Source organism: Danio rerio, chromosome 19 (assembly GCF_052040795.2).
Source record: "Danio rerio strain M-AB ecotype USA chromosome 19, GRCz13ab, whole genome shotgun sequence".
NCBI classification, from domain to species: Eukaryota; Metazoa; Chordata; class Actinopteri; order Cypriniformes; family Danionidae; genus Danio; species Danio rerio.
The window spans coordinates 6,012,501-6,033,306 of NC_141039.2; the positions used below are offsets into that span (position 1 = coordinate 6,012,501).

General features: G+C 37.4%; 1 protein-coding gene and 1 long non-coding RNA gene across 4 annotated transcripts in view; one reads left to right on the forward strand and one right to left on the reverse strand.

Moving 5' to 3' along the window:
- chd4a (chromodomain helicase DNA binding protein 4a) overlaps positions 1-13,596 on the reverse strand; it is a 58,881-nt gene extending 45,285 nt beyond the window's left edge. For 2 of the 3 annotated variants that reach the window (XM_087294521.1, XM_087294520.1), the window contains exons 1-6: positions 13,322-13,526; positions 12,793-12,918; positions 9,447-9,568; positions 3,377-3,604; positions 2,924-3,042; positions 55-293 (exon numbers count right to left, since the gene is read on the reverse strand). In XM_087294521.1, coding sequence (XP_087150647.1) covers positions 55-293; positions 2,924-3,042; positions 3,377-3,604; positions 9,447-9,568; positions 12,793-12,847 — 763 coding nt within the window. In that variant the 5' untranslated portion in view covers positions 12,848-12,918; positions 13,322-13,526. Of the gene's footprint in view, positions 1-54; positions 294-2,923; positions 3,043-3,376; positions 3,605-9,446; positions 9,569-12,792; positions 12,919-13,321 lie in introns of all 3 variants that reach the window. The other variant, NM_001044858.1, reaches the window with a different exon arrangement.
- On the forward strand, positions 12,221-19,694 carry LOC147832437 (uncharacterized). Its single transcript, XR_015516421.1, has 2 exons — positions 12,221-12,427; positions 18,040-19,694. It is a non-coding gene; the product is annotated as an uncharacterized LOC147832437 (long non-coding RNA).
- Positions 19,695-20,806: the final 1,112 nt, after the last annotated feature.

Sequence of the window (20,806 nt, forward strand, 5' to 3'; positions counted from 1 at the left end):
CAGGAACACGGTTGGGAAACACTCATCTAAAACATCAAGCAAGTCTGCACTCACCCTTGCCCTCTTTTGTCTTGGCCTTGCGAACGGGAGCTGCTGGCGTGGACTCGGGGCTGATCTGAGCTGCGGATGCAGAGGTTGGAGTTTCCGGTGGCGTTTCGACAGAGGCAGCGGCCACCAGAGATGTAGCAGAGCCCCGCAGAGGATTGTTAGTGCTGAACTCCCGCCACTTCGCTCCCAGAACCATCATCATCTTGGAAACCGCAATTTTGGGGTTCTTGGCTGCGATCAGAGGCCTGTGGAATTGCATGGAGTAGATCACGATTAAAGTACACATGAAATCAAAACTAATCATATTGATTTTGTTAGCTCACATTGCTAGTTTTGTAGTGAACAATTCACCTTGTAGTCTTTATTTGAAATCTGAAAATGCACTTCCTGTATGAGTATGAATGTCTTAGGTGTTGGGCGTGGCTAACATTTAACCACGCCCCTCCATCTGTCAGTTTTGACAGCAAACAGAAATGGTGAGGAGGAGGAGGAGTCTGTTAGGTTGTGATAACTCTCCTCAAACCCTTTTCCCAATCTTTCTGAATGAAATGCATACTTTACATCCAATCAGCTCGCAGTAGAAAAATAAGCCACGCCCAGTTTTCCTCATTTAATATTTTGTTTGTCTAGAGCTGTGGACTAAATGGCACACAATACACTATGCTCTTATCCACTATGTACTTATGCACTTACACACTCAACAGCATAGTATATGAATGTAGTCTTATTCCAAACGGAAAACTATCGTTTTTTTTACTAAGCAAAAATTCTAACCATTTCCCTGAAGATGTTTGTCGATTGCCAAATTAGAGAAATAAACGTCCAAACAACCAAATAATACCATACTTCCATGAGTATAACCGCATTCACCACCGAGAGGCAGTGTAATCACTCTCGTAGGGGAATTTTGCTTTCACAATCCAAAATAAATAAAGTAATACAACATCATTGCCAGAAAGCTCCGCCCCTTCAGCTACGTGAGCAAAGCTGTGGCTGTTGAGTGCGTGAAGTGTCCATCAGTCCACACTTCATTTTAATGGTTGAATGAGTGCATCATTTGGGAATTTAAAGTGCACTTATTATTTTGGAAGTTTTCAGTGTAAACGAACTACTTGCACTATTTATACTACAAAATCTAACGGAGTGGTTCCCAGTGGGGTTTTGGTAAGTTTTAAAATGAGCCAAATCTTGGTTTAAATAAAGTAATGAATTGAAATAATGCACTTGGGGTGCCTTCACACCTGTAAATCGATTCAGTTGTTCCGAAACAGGGATTAAAAATGTTACATTGTTGCATTTGTTCTTGGTGAGGTTCGCTTTCACACTGCAAAGTTTCTAATCGGACCAAAAGAGCTAAAACAAGTCACATGTGAGTAAACTCTCCTAACATTGGTCAGAGTGTCAGGGTTTATTTTGTTTATTTCCCGCTCAGCTGTTAGGAGAGGTGGTGGTTTGGTGGTGTTTGACAAGGTGTGCCCGACGTGTCTGAAGAGTGAGGAGAGATGCGGTGGGGAGGGGTGAGAAGGGTACACGACGTAGCCTATTTGAGGACCGGGAGGGATATGCTAGATTACCGGGAAATTATCTTCCATAAAACACTGAGTGACCGCGCTCAGATCGTATCACTTTCTCACGGCAATCAAACCGCTCCAGAGTTTGTTTCATTCGAGCCGAGACCACCTCATTCAAGCGATCTCGGAGCGATTGATTTGGTGCAGATCTGAGAGCGATTGGTCATTTCCCATATGCCAAATGAACCGCGCTTACTGGGCAAACGAGACAGGCTCCGAAACAAAAGTGTAGGTGTGAAAGCACCCTTAGTCCTGGTTCACTTAGCATTTGTGCTGTTTTTCCTCAAAGAGCAAACCTAAAGGTACAAAAATCTTACATGATGAATATTTTGCAACTGAACTCATCAAACATCTGAAACAATTCTGTGTGCTGAAGTTAATGTGTGCATCGTATGTGTGTACATATCAGTGGAGAACTCGTGAATAGTTTACAAAATGTGTAAAAGACTAGTGACATGAAGAACCAGGTATGTTTGGTCATGGCCATTTTTATGTTCGATATTGGTATGATCTTTTGATATTGTGTGTTATTTTTGCTTTGTTTGGTTTACAAACCAACATTTTTGGGTTGGAGCAAAAATGTGCAGGGCAACAGCCCTCCAGGAATCGAGTCTGAGACGAATGATTCAGAACTTCAGATTTAGTTGCCTATGGGAGATGTGCCTAGGAATAATAAACGGCAGAAAACGGTCAAACTACTTCCTCTACAAACATGTTCATGACTATACACAAAAAGTAGAATAATGTACAAAGAAAATGTCAGTTTGCAACATGAAGCAGCATAACAAGCTGTTTTAAACATCTGAAAATCAATGGAAGTGAGTGAGACTGGACGTTTTGAGCCAAAACGATTCCAATGGCTGCGTTGACCTTATTCTTTGTACATGAAGACAAATAAACCTTTCCAAAGCAAATCAAATAGCTTTTATTGTCCTATCACCAGCAGGACATGTGCTATGATGAGTAAAGAGCTTAGGTGGAGGCTCCAGACAAAATATAATGACATAATAGACTTGGGTGGTGTCGTGTCATAGCTGGGGGCATGGCCTGGAAGAGGGGGGGCAGGTAAACGGTTCTTTCAATTTTAGATATGAATAGTGGTAACCCTTGTCACCCTCTAGTTTGGATGTTCTAGGTATGTGTTCAACCGAAACAGAGTTTAAATGGTGCACACCAAGGTTCTGGATAGCCCCATTCAAATAAACAACAGAGCAATTGGACCAGAAATCTACTCAAGACTGCCAAGTGAACACACCCTGGGATAAATGGCCTCATTTAGCAGGTAATCCAGGTAATGAACATACCTGACAAACTGGCTGAAGGCTTTATAGTTGGTCAGAGTCCTATAATCTTCCTCGGTGAAAATATGGTCGATGTCCTCCATTCCCCAGGTATCCAAAAGCTGAGAGGAACTTTTTGGTTCCTAAAAAAATCAATTCAGAATTCACTAACAGATCTTGAAGGATGTTTCCATTCAACAATTGTAGTTAGTGCTGTACTCTTGAGTTTTTTTACTTAATAAATTGATCTGTTAGGTTGCCAATACAGGAAGTACTAATCTTCAATCTTACAAATACTCTTGTATTGACATTTTATTTTACATTCGTAAGGAATGTTTTGGTCTCAAAGCCTTCCTCAGTAAATTTGTGTCTGTTTCCTGACGAATAAAAGTTCAAAACAAGACTATTCGTAGGAGTGCAGATTACTACTTCCTGTATTTGTGTCAATAATTTAATTAAAATCTCATATGAACTCACAGAATCGTCATCATCCTCGTCTTCCTCTTCCTCCGGTTCCCTCCGTTTGGAGGCAGCAGAGTTTCTCTCTGCGGCAGAACTGTTTCGCTTCTTATCCTTCGCTGTGCTGGCTCTCTTCTTCTTTTTTCTGCCTGGTGTGTAGTCACTACCTTCACTTTCCGAGCGGTCCTCCTCACCATCGTCCAGATCTGGGCCTTCACCTGGTTCTGGAGAACTGATGCCAATTTCCTGAAGACACATGGGAGACATTCCTGATAAGTTTTGGATGTTAGTGATAAAGAAATGAACCTATCAATACACCGTGCATAAGATTTCAAGTCAACATTTATATATACCTCTTTGTCCACCATTTAAAGTTTTTCAGGTTTTTCATGTTTTATATGGCAGGGGGCGCCATTACAGAGTACAGCATCTCATTATCCAAAAACGAGATGATGATCTGTTTTATTCATGACTTATCTATGCACATGTAAGCTAACTTGATCAAACATTTAACAGCAGCATGTACCGCCTAGCATTACCAAATGAAATGTCAAATCCACGAAGAGCCATGAAAGCGCTGTGATCCAAAATATTGGCACTTTTTTCTTTTAATATCATTTTTATATTACTTAATACACCATGCTGCCAACCTCAACTTTCGGTATTGACCCGTTTATATGCTTGATTTGTAAAATAAATGCACATCATATGGTGTTTGTTGCACAATATGCGGGTTATAGTGAGGTTTATTTTTATTTTTTTTTATTTTTGTATTGTTTTTTTCTATTTGTTCTGTTATTTTTTCTTTTACTTTTGTTTATAAATCAAAAATCTGATAAATAAATCTTATAAAAAAATACATTATATTTAAAAACAATTACATCAAATAACATTATGTCAGAACTAGTAAATAATTTCTATTTTATATATTTTTTTAAATTGTAAAATTTGGCACTGGCTGAAAATTCTTTGAAATAACGCTGGCAGAAAAAAAATGCTGGGCGGTTTGTTTTTAAAGCATTAAAATGACGCAATAGTGCTAGTAAAAACATTTATAATGTTACACATAATTGTGTGAACCTTACATTTACAACTATTATTGAAAGAAAAGGCCAGCTTCAAACAAATATGTTAAACAGAATTGTTTTTAAAAGGTAAATGTTTAAGCAACCTGATTTCTGTAGGATCATGTGACAATAAGGGTGCTTTCACACCTGCCTTATTTAGTTCGGTTGAATTGCATTAGAGTTTGTTTTCCCTCTTGGTGCGGTTCGTTTGGGCAGGTGTGAAAGCAGCAATCATACTTGAGTGCACACTAAAAGCAGACCAAACAAGCGTACCGAGACCTGCTTGAAGAGGTGGTCTCGGTATGCTTTCAAACGAACCCTGGAGCGTTTCGTTTTTGGTGACAATATGATCCGTACTAAAACAGACCCAACCGCAAAAAGTACTGAGCCTTTTGGACTAATCCAGCTGCCGTAGGCCGATGCGCTGTGCATTATGGGATATGGAGGAAAAATATTTGTTGACAGCACTTTACCAACAGAGAGAGCGAGGGGAAAACATTACCTGATGGATCATTAGTAATATTTCCACAAGATGACCATGTTGCAGTTTAGCTAAATGAATTCACACCTCCTCCTGAAGTGACGTGCGATGCATTAAAACATTGTTTTCCAGTCACGGCCGCGCTTCATTCTCGAAATGGATAGTTTGTCTAAAGTGATGTATGCTAACTATATAGTAGACTATGAGCAGAGATTTAATCTGTCAGCGCAGTCGTCCCTCTATAGTAAAAAGCAACATTTTGTGTCTGCCGGTTTGTTTACTTGCGGGAGTTCATTGGCATTTTCCCGCAGGTAAATTCTGACCAATCGATAAGCAGTTTAGGAACTATGTTCAACAACATCTGGCCAATGAGTGATGTGGACTGTGATGATGAGTGCATTTTGGTTCTTTTCAACTGGTTGTGTGAAAACGTGTGGTGTGAAAACGACCCAAAGATGGCAGAAAAAGCAGCAACGTATCATTTACTGCCCTTGGTTCGGACTAAATTAAGCGAACTACAGATTTGAAAGCACCCTAAGGGTGTACTCATAGTAGGATATCTGAACCATGCCCAAGCACGCTTGGTTGTTTGACAAGTGTGAGTGTGGTTCAGTTCGCTGGCCCTGGCCTGGTTGGATGAGGTGTGCTAGAGCGTGGTCTGCTGGTAGTGTGAGTGCAAAGAGCGCCTAAAGCCGAACGCGTATGTTCAGATGCAGCTTTTCCATGGTCACAGACTCCTCACCATGGCTAACGCGCCCCTCTCAAAAAAATTTAACTACTCACGCAATGACAGGAAGCACAAGCTCTGGTTGGCTTGGTAAAGCTGCGGAGTGTGGGAAGAGGTGAGAGCCACATGAGCCAGATGGAGCGAGTGCTTACAAGTGTCGAGGCTCTGGAAGGAGCTCTAGATGGAAAGTTTAGTTTTGTGTTTACCTTATGATTACAGTTGTTGCACGTCCGCTGATTTCTGCCTCAAAATGAGCAAGTTTGAGCCACTTGTATATTAAGGTAGCGTTAAGAAAAAACAAAACACCAGCGAAGAAACTCGACACAAAGGAACATAAACACACAGAAGTATAAATGCACAGCTACGCACATTGCAGGTGCCGTGGGTCAAGCCGATCACTTCTGCTTCAAGCGCACGTATATGATCCCATATCCCTCGGCGTGGCTGACGCGCACATCAAAACATGCAATTACACGTCGCAATGACTTGTAGCGCAAGCTCTGTGATTGGTCATCTTGGTAGTGCTAACGAGTGTGGACAGGGGTGAGAGCCGCGTGGACCTGTTGGAGCAGGTGTATACAAGTGTCGAATCCCGTGAAACTTTTGTTTTGCGGTTAACCCTTTACGTTCACCGGTTCCTGCCTCTGAATAAGCGAGTTTGAGCCACTTGTACATTAAGGAAGCATTCAGAAAAAAAAAAAAAAAGAAAAAAAAATCGACACAGAAGAACATAAAAACCTACTGCCAGCTAGAGTATCAGAACTGTTATCGCAGAGCAGCACAAACAGTGCGCAGAAGTGTAAAAGCCCAGCAAAACACAAGGCACGCACCATGAATCACGCCAATCACTCAGTGCATAAGTATAAATCAGCTTTGAGTGCTTTTATATGGACTTATGAATCATTTTTACTTTTCAATGAACGCAAACTGTCACAGTTTATTAAATATGCAAGCCTCTCGCTGCACGTCAGCTGCCACCTTCAGCAAACTTCCTAACGCATGATGACTTTATGAAAGTTTATGAGCAACAAAAGTGGTGGATCTGTCCAGCAAAAGATTTGACTGTGTCACCGCACTACAAACAACTTAAAATAATACCACTAAAGCAATCTCCACTGTACTGAGCGAAAGCGCTTCTCTTCCTAACCGTCCCATCAATGATTTAAGTGTGCTCAGGCTCGAAGGGTAAAATGCAATGTGAGTGCTGGCCGTCAGGGGAGAGGGGACAATCATGTACCGGCACAGTTCAATGCAACTGTGCCTAGTGTGAGTACACCCTAAAAGACTGGCAAAATCATGATAAAAATTCAGCTTTCAAAACGCAGAAATAAATTATATTTTGACATTAAATAATGATAATAATTCGATAATAGAAATAAATCAGAGAATATTGAATAATAAATTACCATTTATAAAGAATGATGCACTGTTGGATTGTAGGACTCCAAAGCTACAGCAGAGACCTAGCATTATTAAATGTACAGTTTTTATATGACATAATAGTCATGTTATTCAACTTATCATGTATGAATAGTGAACGCTTGCTTCCTGTATATCAGGGGTGCCTAAACTAGGTCCTGGAGGGCCGGTGTCCTGCAGAGTTTAGTTCCAACTCTTTCTAGGCGTACTAGAAACTTCCAAGAAGGTGTGTTGAAGAAAGTTGGAGGTAATTTATGCAGGACACCAACCCTCCATAACCGAGTTTGGGCCCCACGGCTGTATATCATTAATTACTGTTGACATTTTCCATGGCCAGTATGGAAAATTAGGTGGTTTTCGGCTTTCTGGCATGAAAGCATCATATTGGAAATCAAATGAAAGTGAAAGTAAAATGTGCTACGGTAAATACCCCTTAAAGTCAACATAAACGTTACTCATGACAGCACATTTAGCATGTAATTTTGGTTCATTTAAGTTGAGATAAACATTTATAACTATGCCTACAATGTACATAGTTGAAAAGCAGCAATACAGAAATTATAATGGCTAATGATACTCAAACATTGAGCAATTTTAGGGCAGGATACCAATATATAAAAAACAAATACTTATAGTTTTACTGTATTAATTATTTAGTGAAACGAGAGGCTTTTTAGTGAACAATTCTATTTAGGGCAGTGCAATTTGGGCAAAAATTTTAATTGTGATTTTTTTTTACATGTTACGATTTCGATTTGCGAATTAATCTTTAATTTAATTTTAATTTCACAGCCCTAATTCTATGTGATGAATATTTGCAATTTCTCGCACACAAGTTATTTTTTTAGTACATTTATAAAGCAATCAACTTTATACTTAATTAATTTCACAATAATTATTGTTCCAATGCAGCTTTACAAAAGATTTTATAACAGCATAATCAAAATAATTCAACAATCTTTAGTCTTCACTGTTTACTACTGAGCATGTCCTTTAATATAGCCAAATACAAAACAATCAACTTTCCATTAACATCAAGCCATAAATGCATGATTATTATAAGAATTAACGCAATTCATTACTATAAAGTTTTCAAATAAGAACACAATGCCACACTGTACACACTACACAATCAATATTATCAAAATATTAAACTATCCCAACATTGGAATAAATCTGCTCTGTTTTGCAGCTTTTAAGCTAAAAGTCAAGGTCAAAGCAGTATAAAGTTATCTGATCTACTGAGCCTAGCAACGGCTGAGCGCTTCCAGCAATATTCTACTAATAACTGTTATTGCCCATTGTGACTGTCTATGACAGCTTCCCAGTTCTCAAGCAAACAAGCTTTTAACATTACAAAAACTGCTACAATAAAATTATGAGCTACAAATAGACCAGTCACGATGTCTATTTTTTGTAGTATGATATATTGCACCAAAATATACTGCGAGAAACCATATTATTTTCATTTTTAAGACCATATTATGCAAGATTGACAATATAATAGCATCATAACGCAAGTGCACTCTTCCAAAGAACATATAATATTTCATTCTTAAGAATATTTCATTTAATTAAGGCCATTTAAAAATATATATAATTAGGCATTGGAATCAGTATGAGAAAAGGCATATCCTAAATAAATAATAATAAATGTTAACAAAAAAGTCGGGGTAAAAAGTAACAGAGGCTGCGATATCTGCCGCCAGATCTATTTTAAGTTGTCAGGCACCCACATGAAAATATGATATAGTCATTTATAGTAAATACTATAGAGTTTTTTTACCATACTGACACCTCCAATAGAGTTCGAGAGGTTGTGCAATCAGCTAAAATAGTTTTTAATGTATGAGTGATATATATATATATATATATATATATATATATATATATATATATATATATATATATATATATATATATATATATATATATATGCATCACCAAAAATGATTGAGGTCATGTCCAGGTGTTGTGCGATAAGTTGATATTGCTTATTGTGGCAGGCCTAGATATAAACACAATTAAAATCACACATCAGTTTTAGTATTTTAAACAAAAACAAGCATCCAATTTATTTTAGCGATTTATATGATAGACTTCATGGCTGTGTTTCAACAAAAGCACTCAGTATTTTGAACAGGACGGCTGTAGATATCATTAATGAAGCAATCGGGTGAAAAAAAAATACTGAAATGATGTACCTTTTGATATTAACAGCCATTAGGACACGTTATCCCATTTGAAACACCAGCTAAATTGCTCTGTTTCTCATTAAGACACTGTGGGGGAGGTTTCTAATCCATAACATAAGGACAACAAATACTGCATTCTCCAAGGATATTATTGCGCACAAACAATATCCACACACACACTCGCAGAAAAGGCCATTACCTCTCTGCGGGAGCGATTTCTCTTGCTGCCTTTGCTCTCGCGGCTACTTTTTTTGGCTTTCTTCTTCTTTTTCACCTTTGGGGCATCATTCTCTGACAACTCCTCTTCGAGGTCGTCCTCTTCTGTGGATCAAACACACAACAAATCAATTTTCCATTATCAATGAGTGAATGATTTTCCATTTGCTTTTTACGGACATCTGCACAAGTACGATTGGATGAGTACTGATAAAAATATTTGAAAAGATTTTGTACTGAGTAAGATCTAGGCATGGACTGGTATATGATTCAGATGGTATGATAACCTCGTATAAAAATAACACGGTATTGTGATTACTACTCTAAAATATATTCTTTTTTAAATGTCTGGGTAAATAACAAAACTGTTTTCCCCTTGAACACAATTTATTTTATTTTGAGAAACATTTAAAATATTTTGGAATAGTAAACGTCAGGCTAAATAATTTTAATACATCATTAGCGATGTTTCCATCAACCTATTTTAATGCGCAATTTGCATATGTGCAGAAAAGATCGGGTGATGGAAACGCCATAATGTGCATATATTTAAAAAAACGTATGTGTATAACCGAGTACGATAAACTTTTTATTCGATAAGAAAAATGCAACTACAATGGAAACACTTTTACCGAACCACATTGTAAAACAGCTGAAAAGTTGTTTTGGTTATTCTAAAAAGCCAAAACTATTTCAGTATTAGTGTTATGATATTATTAATTGACGTTACCACATGTTTACTGCGTCATGGCATTTGTCTTCTGAGGCGCAAGTCATTTATTAAATGAAGAAAAGATTTATGCAGCTTCTTCTGCTGAAAATTTTGTTTTTACTCTTGATATCTGGCACCAGTTAATCAGGAAGTGACGATTTTGTTCTCTTAGACTCATTGGATGGAAATGCTGCTTAATTTGTAAGTCTTTTTGTGATATTCCAGTTTTACCCATAAATTTAATTTGCATCTTTGGATGGAAATGAAGCCAGTAGGGTTGCATGGTTTACTAGTACTTCAGTAGCACCGTATGGCTCCAAAATACTGCCAGTGCCACTGTAGTCTGTAAACGGTAGTATCGTCATTAATGATATCGTCAGTTAATGTTGCGTGTGAAAAAAAAAGTCACTAAAATGCTTACATATCTATGCCGGCAAATAATCAATAGACCATTTTACTTTAAATTGAACTGTCTGCATACAGGTCGTAGTTTGCTGCAGTCATGACAGATCATATGGCGTAAACAAAGATTTATTTATTTTAATATTACTATAGCAATAACAACAGAAGAGTCACAGTTTATGCAAATAAAACAAAGTTGTGAAATTAAGACATTTTCAATAATAAAGAAATTATTAATTAAATGTAAGTATTATGAAATATAGTACTTCTAACAATTTGCTGTATTTCATAAATTTGAGTTATGAATTAGTACAACATTGCTATACTACTTGATATCGTTATACTTCAACTGGTATAGTATTGTGGCCTGAATTTATGGCATCGTGACAACCCTAATAGCTAGTAACTTCTGCTGTCTTCATTAATTTCAAAAACAGATTTCTTTACAATTTAAAACAGCGTCTTTGGATGTCTGCTGGAGATACTGTTGTCATAAAAAACTAAAAAAAAACGTAATAAATAAAAAAAATCTTACATATACAGTAGGAACGCACGCAGACAATTTAGGCAGCTTTGAAACCTTGACTTTTCCAAACCGCGGTATCCCTTGAAAACAGTTATCATTCCATGCCTAGAAAGATCGATTTAATATTTCAGACTAATGTTTAGTTGAATATTTAGTCTGTATGAGCCCTACAAAAACTCAAATTTAAAAACTTTTATTGATTTTCATTATTTTGACGAGGAATTTAACATTAAATTCTGTAATTAGGCAAAGAGCTGCTCGGATTAATCCAATAAATCATTAAATGCTCTTCGTTGGCCTTTACGTTTAATCTAATAAAAGCACAGCGATAGATTAACCATCTACAAATCTATTACAATCATTGATCAGGACTGGGTAAAAATAATCTGAGGCTCTATATTTTCATACAAGCTGTCAAAATTAATTGAATGACAGATGTATTGAATGACTGAGGGGGGAGAGAGAGAGAAAATAACAGGCATTCACTATAACATAACATTTTAATCAGATAATAAATATTATTTTTGATAACAGGACTGCAAATACTGAATTTAATAATAGAAAATAGAAGTCATTATGGACTTGATTTTACCATCTCTGTTTAGGGAAGTCTCAAAGCACTGTTGTCATTATCGTGCATTATTATCCTGTCAATCCTTGACTAGGTTTTCCCATGGATGACAGTAATCGGATAAGATCTTAATGGACTTGCCTCATATTTCATTATGAAAAACAATATACTGGGTTTTCTCCAGGTATATAGAAGTAAAAGAAATATAGAAGTCACTTTGAGTTGACTAACTGCATTAAATATACTATGAACTTGCACACAATACATTTGTGTTATAAATATCCTTCCTGTAGCTGTTAAATTTAACCTTTCTTCCATTTTTAAATGAACAAGAACGAGTATTTTGGCTTCATTCTGTAAACTGAAAACCGGGCAAAGCCCCCCTTTAACCATTTCCCTCAAAAACTGGCGTCACATCCGATTCCTGCACACACTGATGTGCAAAATCAAAATATTAAGCTTAAAAGTCGGCATTTATAGACATATACTAGGTAAATTTGCGCATATTTTGCGTCAACTGTACAGGCCGACAGCGCGCGAACAGTCAGACACTGAAAATCCTCACGCGTCAAACTAGCAGCACGCGACTGTTACCGGTAGGCCGCGAAGCCGGTACAACAACAATACATCAAATATTATTATAAAACCATTCCTACTGCTCAACAATCACACCAAGACGCTCAAATTATACTACTGTGTCGTATCTGACAAATATGAGAGGATATTATTTGACTGTGAAGGTAAAAATAACAGGTAAGTCGACGGCTAGCCGCGCAGAAAAAAACCCGGCAACACAAAGCGCTGACTTAAAAACGTCAAGAGGGTGATAAAATTATATGATATCCAAAAATATAAGGTGACTTCTTCATTAAAATGACAATTCTAGTTCAATACGTGTGATATAAAATGAAATATCTAGAATCAACCCCAGTTGTTGTTTAGTTAGCCGACTAGCCATCGAATAAATGAAGTTTCACGTCAATAAACTCCAAACGACAACATAAAATGCGTCACAACTAATCGGTTTATGTCATATTTCATCCATAAACTCAATAAATGACAGCAAAACGGACCATCCGAGTGAAGTTGACCCACATACGTAAATGTAAATATTTTACCTTGCATCACAGACCGATGTTCAAAATCGTCTCTATCGTCCTCACTGCCGGACATATTGTTGATTACACCAGCCAGAGGGGATCGTGAACACTTGTATGCCGATTTTCACCTCCTCTGGTGCCTTCCTGAAGCCGGGGGAGGCAGAAAATAAAAGAACAATACAAACGGAAGTTAATAGTCACGGTAGCATGCTGATCATAGTGGTCACTCCATGCCAAAAATAAATTCGAAAAGCATGCGAATGTATATAATACTGCTGGATAAACTTCATTTTGGTTTAATGCAAATGAAAAACCATCATAAAACTTTTAAAATACGCGGTTAAAAGAAGTTATGGCCATTGAATTGGCAATTGGGGCATGCTGTGAGTGAGGCATTAGCTAAGCAGGCTAGGGACGCTAACCTGCAAAGTCTCTATAACTTTTAAGGTGTTTTAATTTTAACACGCATTAAAATGTCACAAATAGTACGAATCATAAAACAACATTAGCATAATTGACGTAGTACAGTGTAAGAAAGTGTACTCACACAACTTGACCTGTTCCTTTTTTCAAAAAATATAAAAAATAATGCAATAAAATATGTCCCCACGTTGCTTTGGCTCCTTCTCATCAACACTTAAATGCAAAGTGTGATCTTCCTGTTTCTAATGAGTAAGTAGTGAAAGTATATCCAGATATTTTTTTTTCCTCAGCTGTAGGATGCACACAACGTCGCAGTTTCTCCTTCTGCCACTTACACCCTTTGCATAGACACAAAGAGATCAGGGGCCAGACATCCCATAATAATCTCCCTCCCCATATTCACACATACACATACATACAGACATTCACCCCTCCCCCCACCGCATAGTTACCTTGCAACATACAGACCATAATAACCCCCTAACAACCGAAGGCAGACCCTCTCTTCCCCATTCCACCGTGCCCTTAGCAACAGTTGCCATGGCGACAGCCACCCCCCCTCCCACCCCTGCGAACATCCCATAATAATAAACATAGTCACTGACATCCCACAATAACCATAACTCCGAAAAAAGAATGAACGGGAACTGAGCCGGAAGAGAGAGAGAGGGAAAAAAAAAAGTCGATTAGCAACTCCTCGCCAGCCCGCTTCCTTATTACAGCACATGTACAGTAGACATTTTTGAGCGTATAAAATGGCACCTATAATCAAAACCTAAAGTTAGTGCACTTTACACCAATGGTAGTTTACCGCACAACTATTCTGTACAACAAGCACAACTTCGGTTTGGCCCTCAAAAAATGGGCCTGAATGGCAGGAAATGGGTCTGGTTCAAGGTTCAAGACCTCTCAAGTTCAAATGTCACATTGATAATGCAGCTCTAAAAGGCCTCAAAATAAAATGGCCACCTGTCTTCAACTGATAGGACAATGTTTTGCTTGGCATTTTCTAATTTCTCCTCATCTTGGGTTAAGAAAGCCATAGGCCTTTCCCATTGTCATCCTGTATCACCTGGATTTCTCTGAAAGTAAATTGACGCACATATCGAGTCCATCACATATGCATGAACACATGTACATGTGTAGAAAAAAAAAATGTAATTTGTTGGGGGGGGGGGGGGGGGGGGGGATGGGGAGTGGTAGGCACCATATAGCATAATTACATATCAAAGAAATATAGAGATGGTCGTCATGACAACCCACTCAGGCGCACCCCTCCTCCACACTCTAAAGCACCAAATATTCAGTAATAATGTCTCAGCCAAAAGAAAACACAGACCATAATATTCTTCCTGTGCTGGCAGTTGTCATGGCGATATGCAAGAAAGAGGTGTTTCTGTGTGTGTCTTTTGGGGTGGGGTGGGGTGGAGGGGGGTGTTGGTGTAAGGGAGGGGTTTCAGATTACCATGCATGCTAAAATGAATACCATAATACTCGTTTTAGGCTTTCTGCTAGTTCCCTCCTCCCCCCGCAGCATCACCCCACCAAACGTGACTCCATAACTGGACGAAAAAGCCACATATGGACACCATCAGAGATGTCTACTGATAAAAAAAACTCATAAGGATGTTGGATATGGTCAAAAAACCAACAGGCCGCATATTCAGCGGCTGAGCTGGATTGTTCCTCAAATCACCAACTTGGCTTGTGCAACTATAGTCTTTTAATACACTGATAAATTGTTGCTTAGTAGTATTTCAAGGGGTTCCTGTTCATTATTAGGCTACACTAAATTAAGAATGTTCATTAATATGCACAAATCATCTGAAAACAATGGAATCTTCCTGTTTCGTGAGGTAGAAATGAAAACATCAGTCTCTCACAGGTGAATCTTCAATCACATGCAGCAAAATAAAACCTCCCAAAGACAGAAATTAACAATCGTGAGTGTGAAATTCATTCTCTTTCCTCCCCCCTTCAACCCCGGCCCCCACCCCTCCCCCTCCCTAATGGCCCAGACATCCCATAATATGCCTGACGACTACCCCCCCCTCCCTTTTTTTTTAATCTCTGACTGAACCCCACACTAAATCATGCAAAACTGCTCATATAGAGATTTTTGCTCTCTTGTGTTAGCCACTGAAGCTTTGCAGGTTCAGATTTGTTATGCCGACTAAATGTCCTTCATTTGCCTTTTGTTTTGTGTACAGTGTACATCTACGCACAATGTCCTTTGTAAATATGCAGAAAAGGGAAATAATCGGTTCTATAAGGCATACATTGTGGACATTATGAATATGACACATTTACCAAGTCATGATTGTGCTTTTTTCCCTTTTTTTTCTTCTTATTTTTCTTCTTTTTCTCCCCCCCCCCCCTTCATATTATGCAGCATTGCGATAAATACATTTTAACACATCAACCTATTGTACCTCAGTGCGCAAACAATGGATGCAAATCATAATGCATTAGTTTGAAGGCCCCTATTGTTGTGCACCAAATGAACTGAGATGCACATTTTACTTTATGTAGGTGTGAAAGTAAATAAAAAACGGTTCATCCTGATTTCAAAATAAATAAATAAATCAGTGATTATGCATAAGTAAGTGCAAGAGATAATGTTATTTTCCCCCTACTGTAAACATGTGAAATCAGGTCAAGTGTAGATATAATGTTTATAGGTGCACTGGGTTTGCATTTTCCTCATAGATCAAATGAAAACAAAGATAGACACTCAATTCAGGTCAAGGAAATTTGACCACATCTCCCCAAGTTTATCTTCCTTGCACTGCCTGCCTGTTAAGTTCTGTGCGGATTATGAAACATTACTCCTTACCTATAATGCTTTAAATAATCTAGCTCCTATTTATCCAACTAACCTTCTGTCTTGCAACAATCCAACCTGCTCTTTAGGATCTCCAAACTCAGGGCTTCTGGTCCACTAAAGGAGGCAGAGCCTTCTCATATATGGCTCCTAAAGTCTGGAATAGCCTTCCTGATAATGTCTGAGGCTCAGACACACTCTCAGTTGAAGACTAGAATTAAGTTAACATAATTCCTTTATGTTTCCCAGAGATGGGTTGCAGCTGGAAGGGCATCCGCTGCTGAAAACTTGCTGGATATGTTGGCGGTTTATTCCGCTGTGGCGACCTCGGATTAATAAAGGGACTAAGCTGACACGAAAATGAATGAATTCCTTTATGTTGACCCAGCACAAATCAACCCAGCAGTTTTTACAGTGTAGTTCCCACTGGATCAAATTGTGTTAATAAGGGTTAAATTTTACCCTATCGCCACCATTTTATCCTCCTTACACTGGCTGCCTGTGAAGTTTCATATTGATTGTAAAATATTGCTTCTTACATATAAAGCTTTAATTAATCGAGCTCCTGTTTATAACCAACCTTCTGTCTCGCAACAATCCAACCCGCTCTTTAGGATCTCAAAACTCAGTGTTTCTGGTAGTACCAAGAAAAGCAAAATCCACTAAAGGAGGTCGAGCCTTCTCATATATGGCTCCTAAAGTCTGGAATAGCCTTCCTGATAATATCCGAGGCTCAGACACACTCTCAGTTCTAAACTAGAACTAAGAACTAGAGTTAACTTAGTTCTTTTATATTGACCCAACACAAATCGATTGTATGAATCCAGCAGTTTTTACAGTGTAGTTTCCACTGGATCAAATTGTGTTAATAAGGGTTAAATTGACCACATCACCCCAATATAATCTTCCTTACACTGATTGCCTGTTAAGTTCCATATTGTTTATGAAATATTGCTTCTTACCTATAAAGCTTTAAATAATCTAGCTTCTGTTTATTTAACCAACCTTCCGTCTTGCTACAATCCAACCTGCTGTTTAAGATTTCAAAACTCAGAGCTTCTGCTAGTACACAGAATAGAAAAGTCCACTAAAAGAGGGCGAGGCTTCTCGTACATGGTTCCTAAACTCTGGCATGGCCTTCCTGATAAAGTGCGAGGCTCAAACACACTTCAAAACAAGATTAAAGACCTATATTTTTAGTTTAGCATGACACTGAATTGACATTGACATGACACTGAATTGATATTGTAAATATAGGTAATTAATTAGAAGATTAAAATATTTTTTCCACAGAATATGCACAACTGCTTTTGTGTTTGGAGTCAGAAGCATCCCAGTAACCTTTACTCATAAATTTTACTCACTTCGTACAACAACAATGACTAAACGCACTTGACTTGTCTATTCTTAATGCTTTTAAACTTAAAACATCATTTAAGTAACTTTAAAGGATCTCCTCTTTTACAGATTTTATGCTTTATGAATTACACTCTTTGGTCACTTATTTAGATACAAATATTCAGACACGGTTTAGTACAATTTATTGTAATCAGACAATTAATTAGAGGCAATTCAACACATTTATGTATTTAGATGTGTTCAAGTAAATATGGTGATGGTAAAGTTCAAACCCCACTGAAATAGGGAAGAAAAGTGATTTTGAAGGAATAGTTCACCCAAAAATTTCCTCACTATTTACTCACACTCATGTGGTTCTAATTTTGTATAATTTATTTTTTCTGCTGTACACATAGCAAGATATTGTGAAGAATGTTGGAAAAAAACATCCATAGTAGGAACAAAATAAAATATGATAATTTAAAATAATAATAATAAAAATAAAAAAAAAATCCCAAAATCTTTTAATATATCTAATATAAAAGAAGAAAGAATCTCTGATGGGTTTGGACGATGAGTAAATGATGACAGAATAATTTTTTTTTGGTGTACTGTGCCTTTAAGTGACTTTAAATGTGTCCTGTTTTTTGGTGCAATTCACTCTGTTCTGTATATTTCAGAAACTGCTAATCTACTGGTGTTATCTTATCATAAAATAGAGGATCTTCTGTGGATGAAATTGTCTTGTTGATGCCAACCAGATTGGTTCAAGATGGCAAAAAAAAAAAAAAGGCAACAGAAACTCATCCTTCATCCAACCAAGGTCTGGGATAGAGCATCTCTAAACACAAATCAAACCTTGAAGCAGATGAGCTACAGCAGCAGAAGAAGAGCAAACACTTCTCACAGATGAGAACAGCAAACTGAAGTGACATGTCAGTGGACAATGGAAAAGGGTTGTCTGGTGTAATGGGTCTTGATTTCTGCTGCAACGTTGAGACGGTAGGGTCAGAATTTGGTGTAAACAACAAAACAACTGCCAAAAAAACTGTTATGCTCTCACGTCAATCTCTGAGGAATGTTTGAATCACCCTGTTGAATAAATGCCACAATGTGATGTAGTAATGAAGGCAAAGGGGTATAAAGCACAATACTAGCATCAATCGTAAAGTAGACAGCAAAGTAATAAATGTCAGATGAGTGTTGTAGGGGTTATTTTAAACAAAAGTGTAGCTTCTTCTAACATGCAAGTCTAAAGATTAGTTAGGACACATGTAGGGTGTATATTTAAGTAGAAACACAATCCATAATTTATCTAGATAAAAGCAGACAGCAGTAAAAATATCACAATTTCCTTGTATGTAAACTGAAAAACTGCTCAAAAGCAGGAAGTCTATGAGAAGACTGCAGAATTGTGTATTCATTTGAGTGGCTAGAGTTTTTGTGGTGATGAATGTAGTCTCGGTAATGAGAGAATCAATAATGTGCTGATATTGACCTCTAGTGGTTGACTCTGGAAGTCTGGCAAAAGAATATGGCGCCTACTAGTGGCTAGAAGTGAAATTAACATCCATCAGATACAAACCAATCTGAAATGTATGTCTAAAAATGGTAGAATTATTTATTTATTTAATTTGTGGAAAACGACAGTTGATATTTGTTTACAATATAGATTAAGAATTACATTGTCAATGAAAAAGATACAAGAGAGAAGAAAAACATTAATAAAGAACATGATATAAACTTGATAGTAAGGCATTTAAGAATATATAACAGTGCATTAATTAAAGTCTTTACAAAATTAAATAGTTCTGGTTTCTTATTTTTAGATAATGACATGTATATAATGACTAAATTCTTGCAAAAAAAAAACAGGAAAATATGGTTTGGTATTAGTAAATTTGCAATTGTGGATTTGGAATTTACAAAGAAAATAAATTTAATTTATAACAAAAAAAGCATTTCTGTTAGTAAAGGCAGATTCATAATAACAAAAAAGTAATTTCTTTAAAAGTTACAGAAACATCTTGTTGTATATCATCATTAATAAATGAGCCAATATGTTTCCAAAATTGTTTAAAATGGTAGAATTACACATGTTCTATATACACTGTACAACATATATGTCAATTAACCTTTTTTTATTTGTCTTGTGTTTACATTCACTAAGTTTGCCAGTTGTTTACTCCTTTGGCATTGTGTTATGTGACCTTTATGTTTATGTTAAAAATGGAACTCTGCAGCTCAACAAAGTAATTTTTATTGCCATTACACCAATATGTTTTATAAGAAGAATAAAGTACAGGCAATTTATATGACCAACCCAGAAAATAGACTATATTGTTTCTAACTATACTAACAATATTAACAAAAAACTTTAAACATCTAATACTGCGATTGAAAAGCATAAATCAACAGAAAACACTCCTTAATCACAAACGACATTTTTACAGAACGTTTACATTTCATGTGGAAAATTTTGGGGGCACTTTATAATTTTGAAACTAATGATTACTTTTGTCGATCAAACGTGCCATTAAAGATATTTATAACTAAACAGTGAATTTCTAATTCGTATAATTGTTGTTTTCAAGTTCACATGAATACAACAGAAGGTAATGTGGACTTGAATGAATTACACTAACTGGCCACTTTATTAGGTACACACGTCCAACTGCTCTTTAACACAAATTTCTAATCAGCCAATCACGTGGCAGCAACTCAATGCAACCATGTTATTTAAGTAAAAGGTGATTAAAGTGACTTTGAACGTGGCATGTTTGTTGGCGCCAGACGGGCTGGTCGGAGTATTTCAGAAATTGCTGATCAGTAACTCAAATAACCACTCGTTACAACCGAGGTATGCAGAAGAGCATCTCTGAAAACACAACACGTCCAACCTTGAGGCAGATGGGCTACAGCAGCAGAAGATCACACCGGGTGCCACTCCTGTCACACCTGAGGCTACAAGTGACGCTCACCAAAATTGGACAATAGGAAAAACATTGCCTGCTCTGATGAGTCTCCATTTTTCTGCTGCAACATTCGTATGGTAGGGTCAGAATTTGGCATCAACAACATGAAAGCATGGATCCATCCTGCCTTGTATCAATGATTCAGGCTGAAGATGGTGGTGTAATGGTGTGGGGGATATTTTCTTGTGACACTTTGGGCCCATTAGTATCAACTGAGCATCATGTAAATGCCACAGCCTACCTGAGTATTGTCGCTGACCATGTCCATCTCTTTAAGACCACAGTGTACCCATCTCCTGATGGCTACTTCCAGCAGGATATCGTACCATGTCATAAAGCGTGAAACATCTCAGACTGGTTTCTTAAACATGACAATGAGGTCACTGTACTCAAATGGCCTCCACAGTCACCAGGCCTCAATCCAATAGAGCACCTTTGGAATGTGGTGGAATGGGAGATTTGCATCATGGAT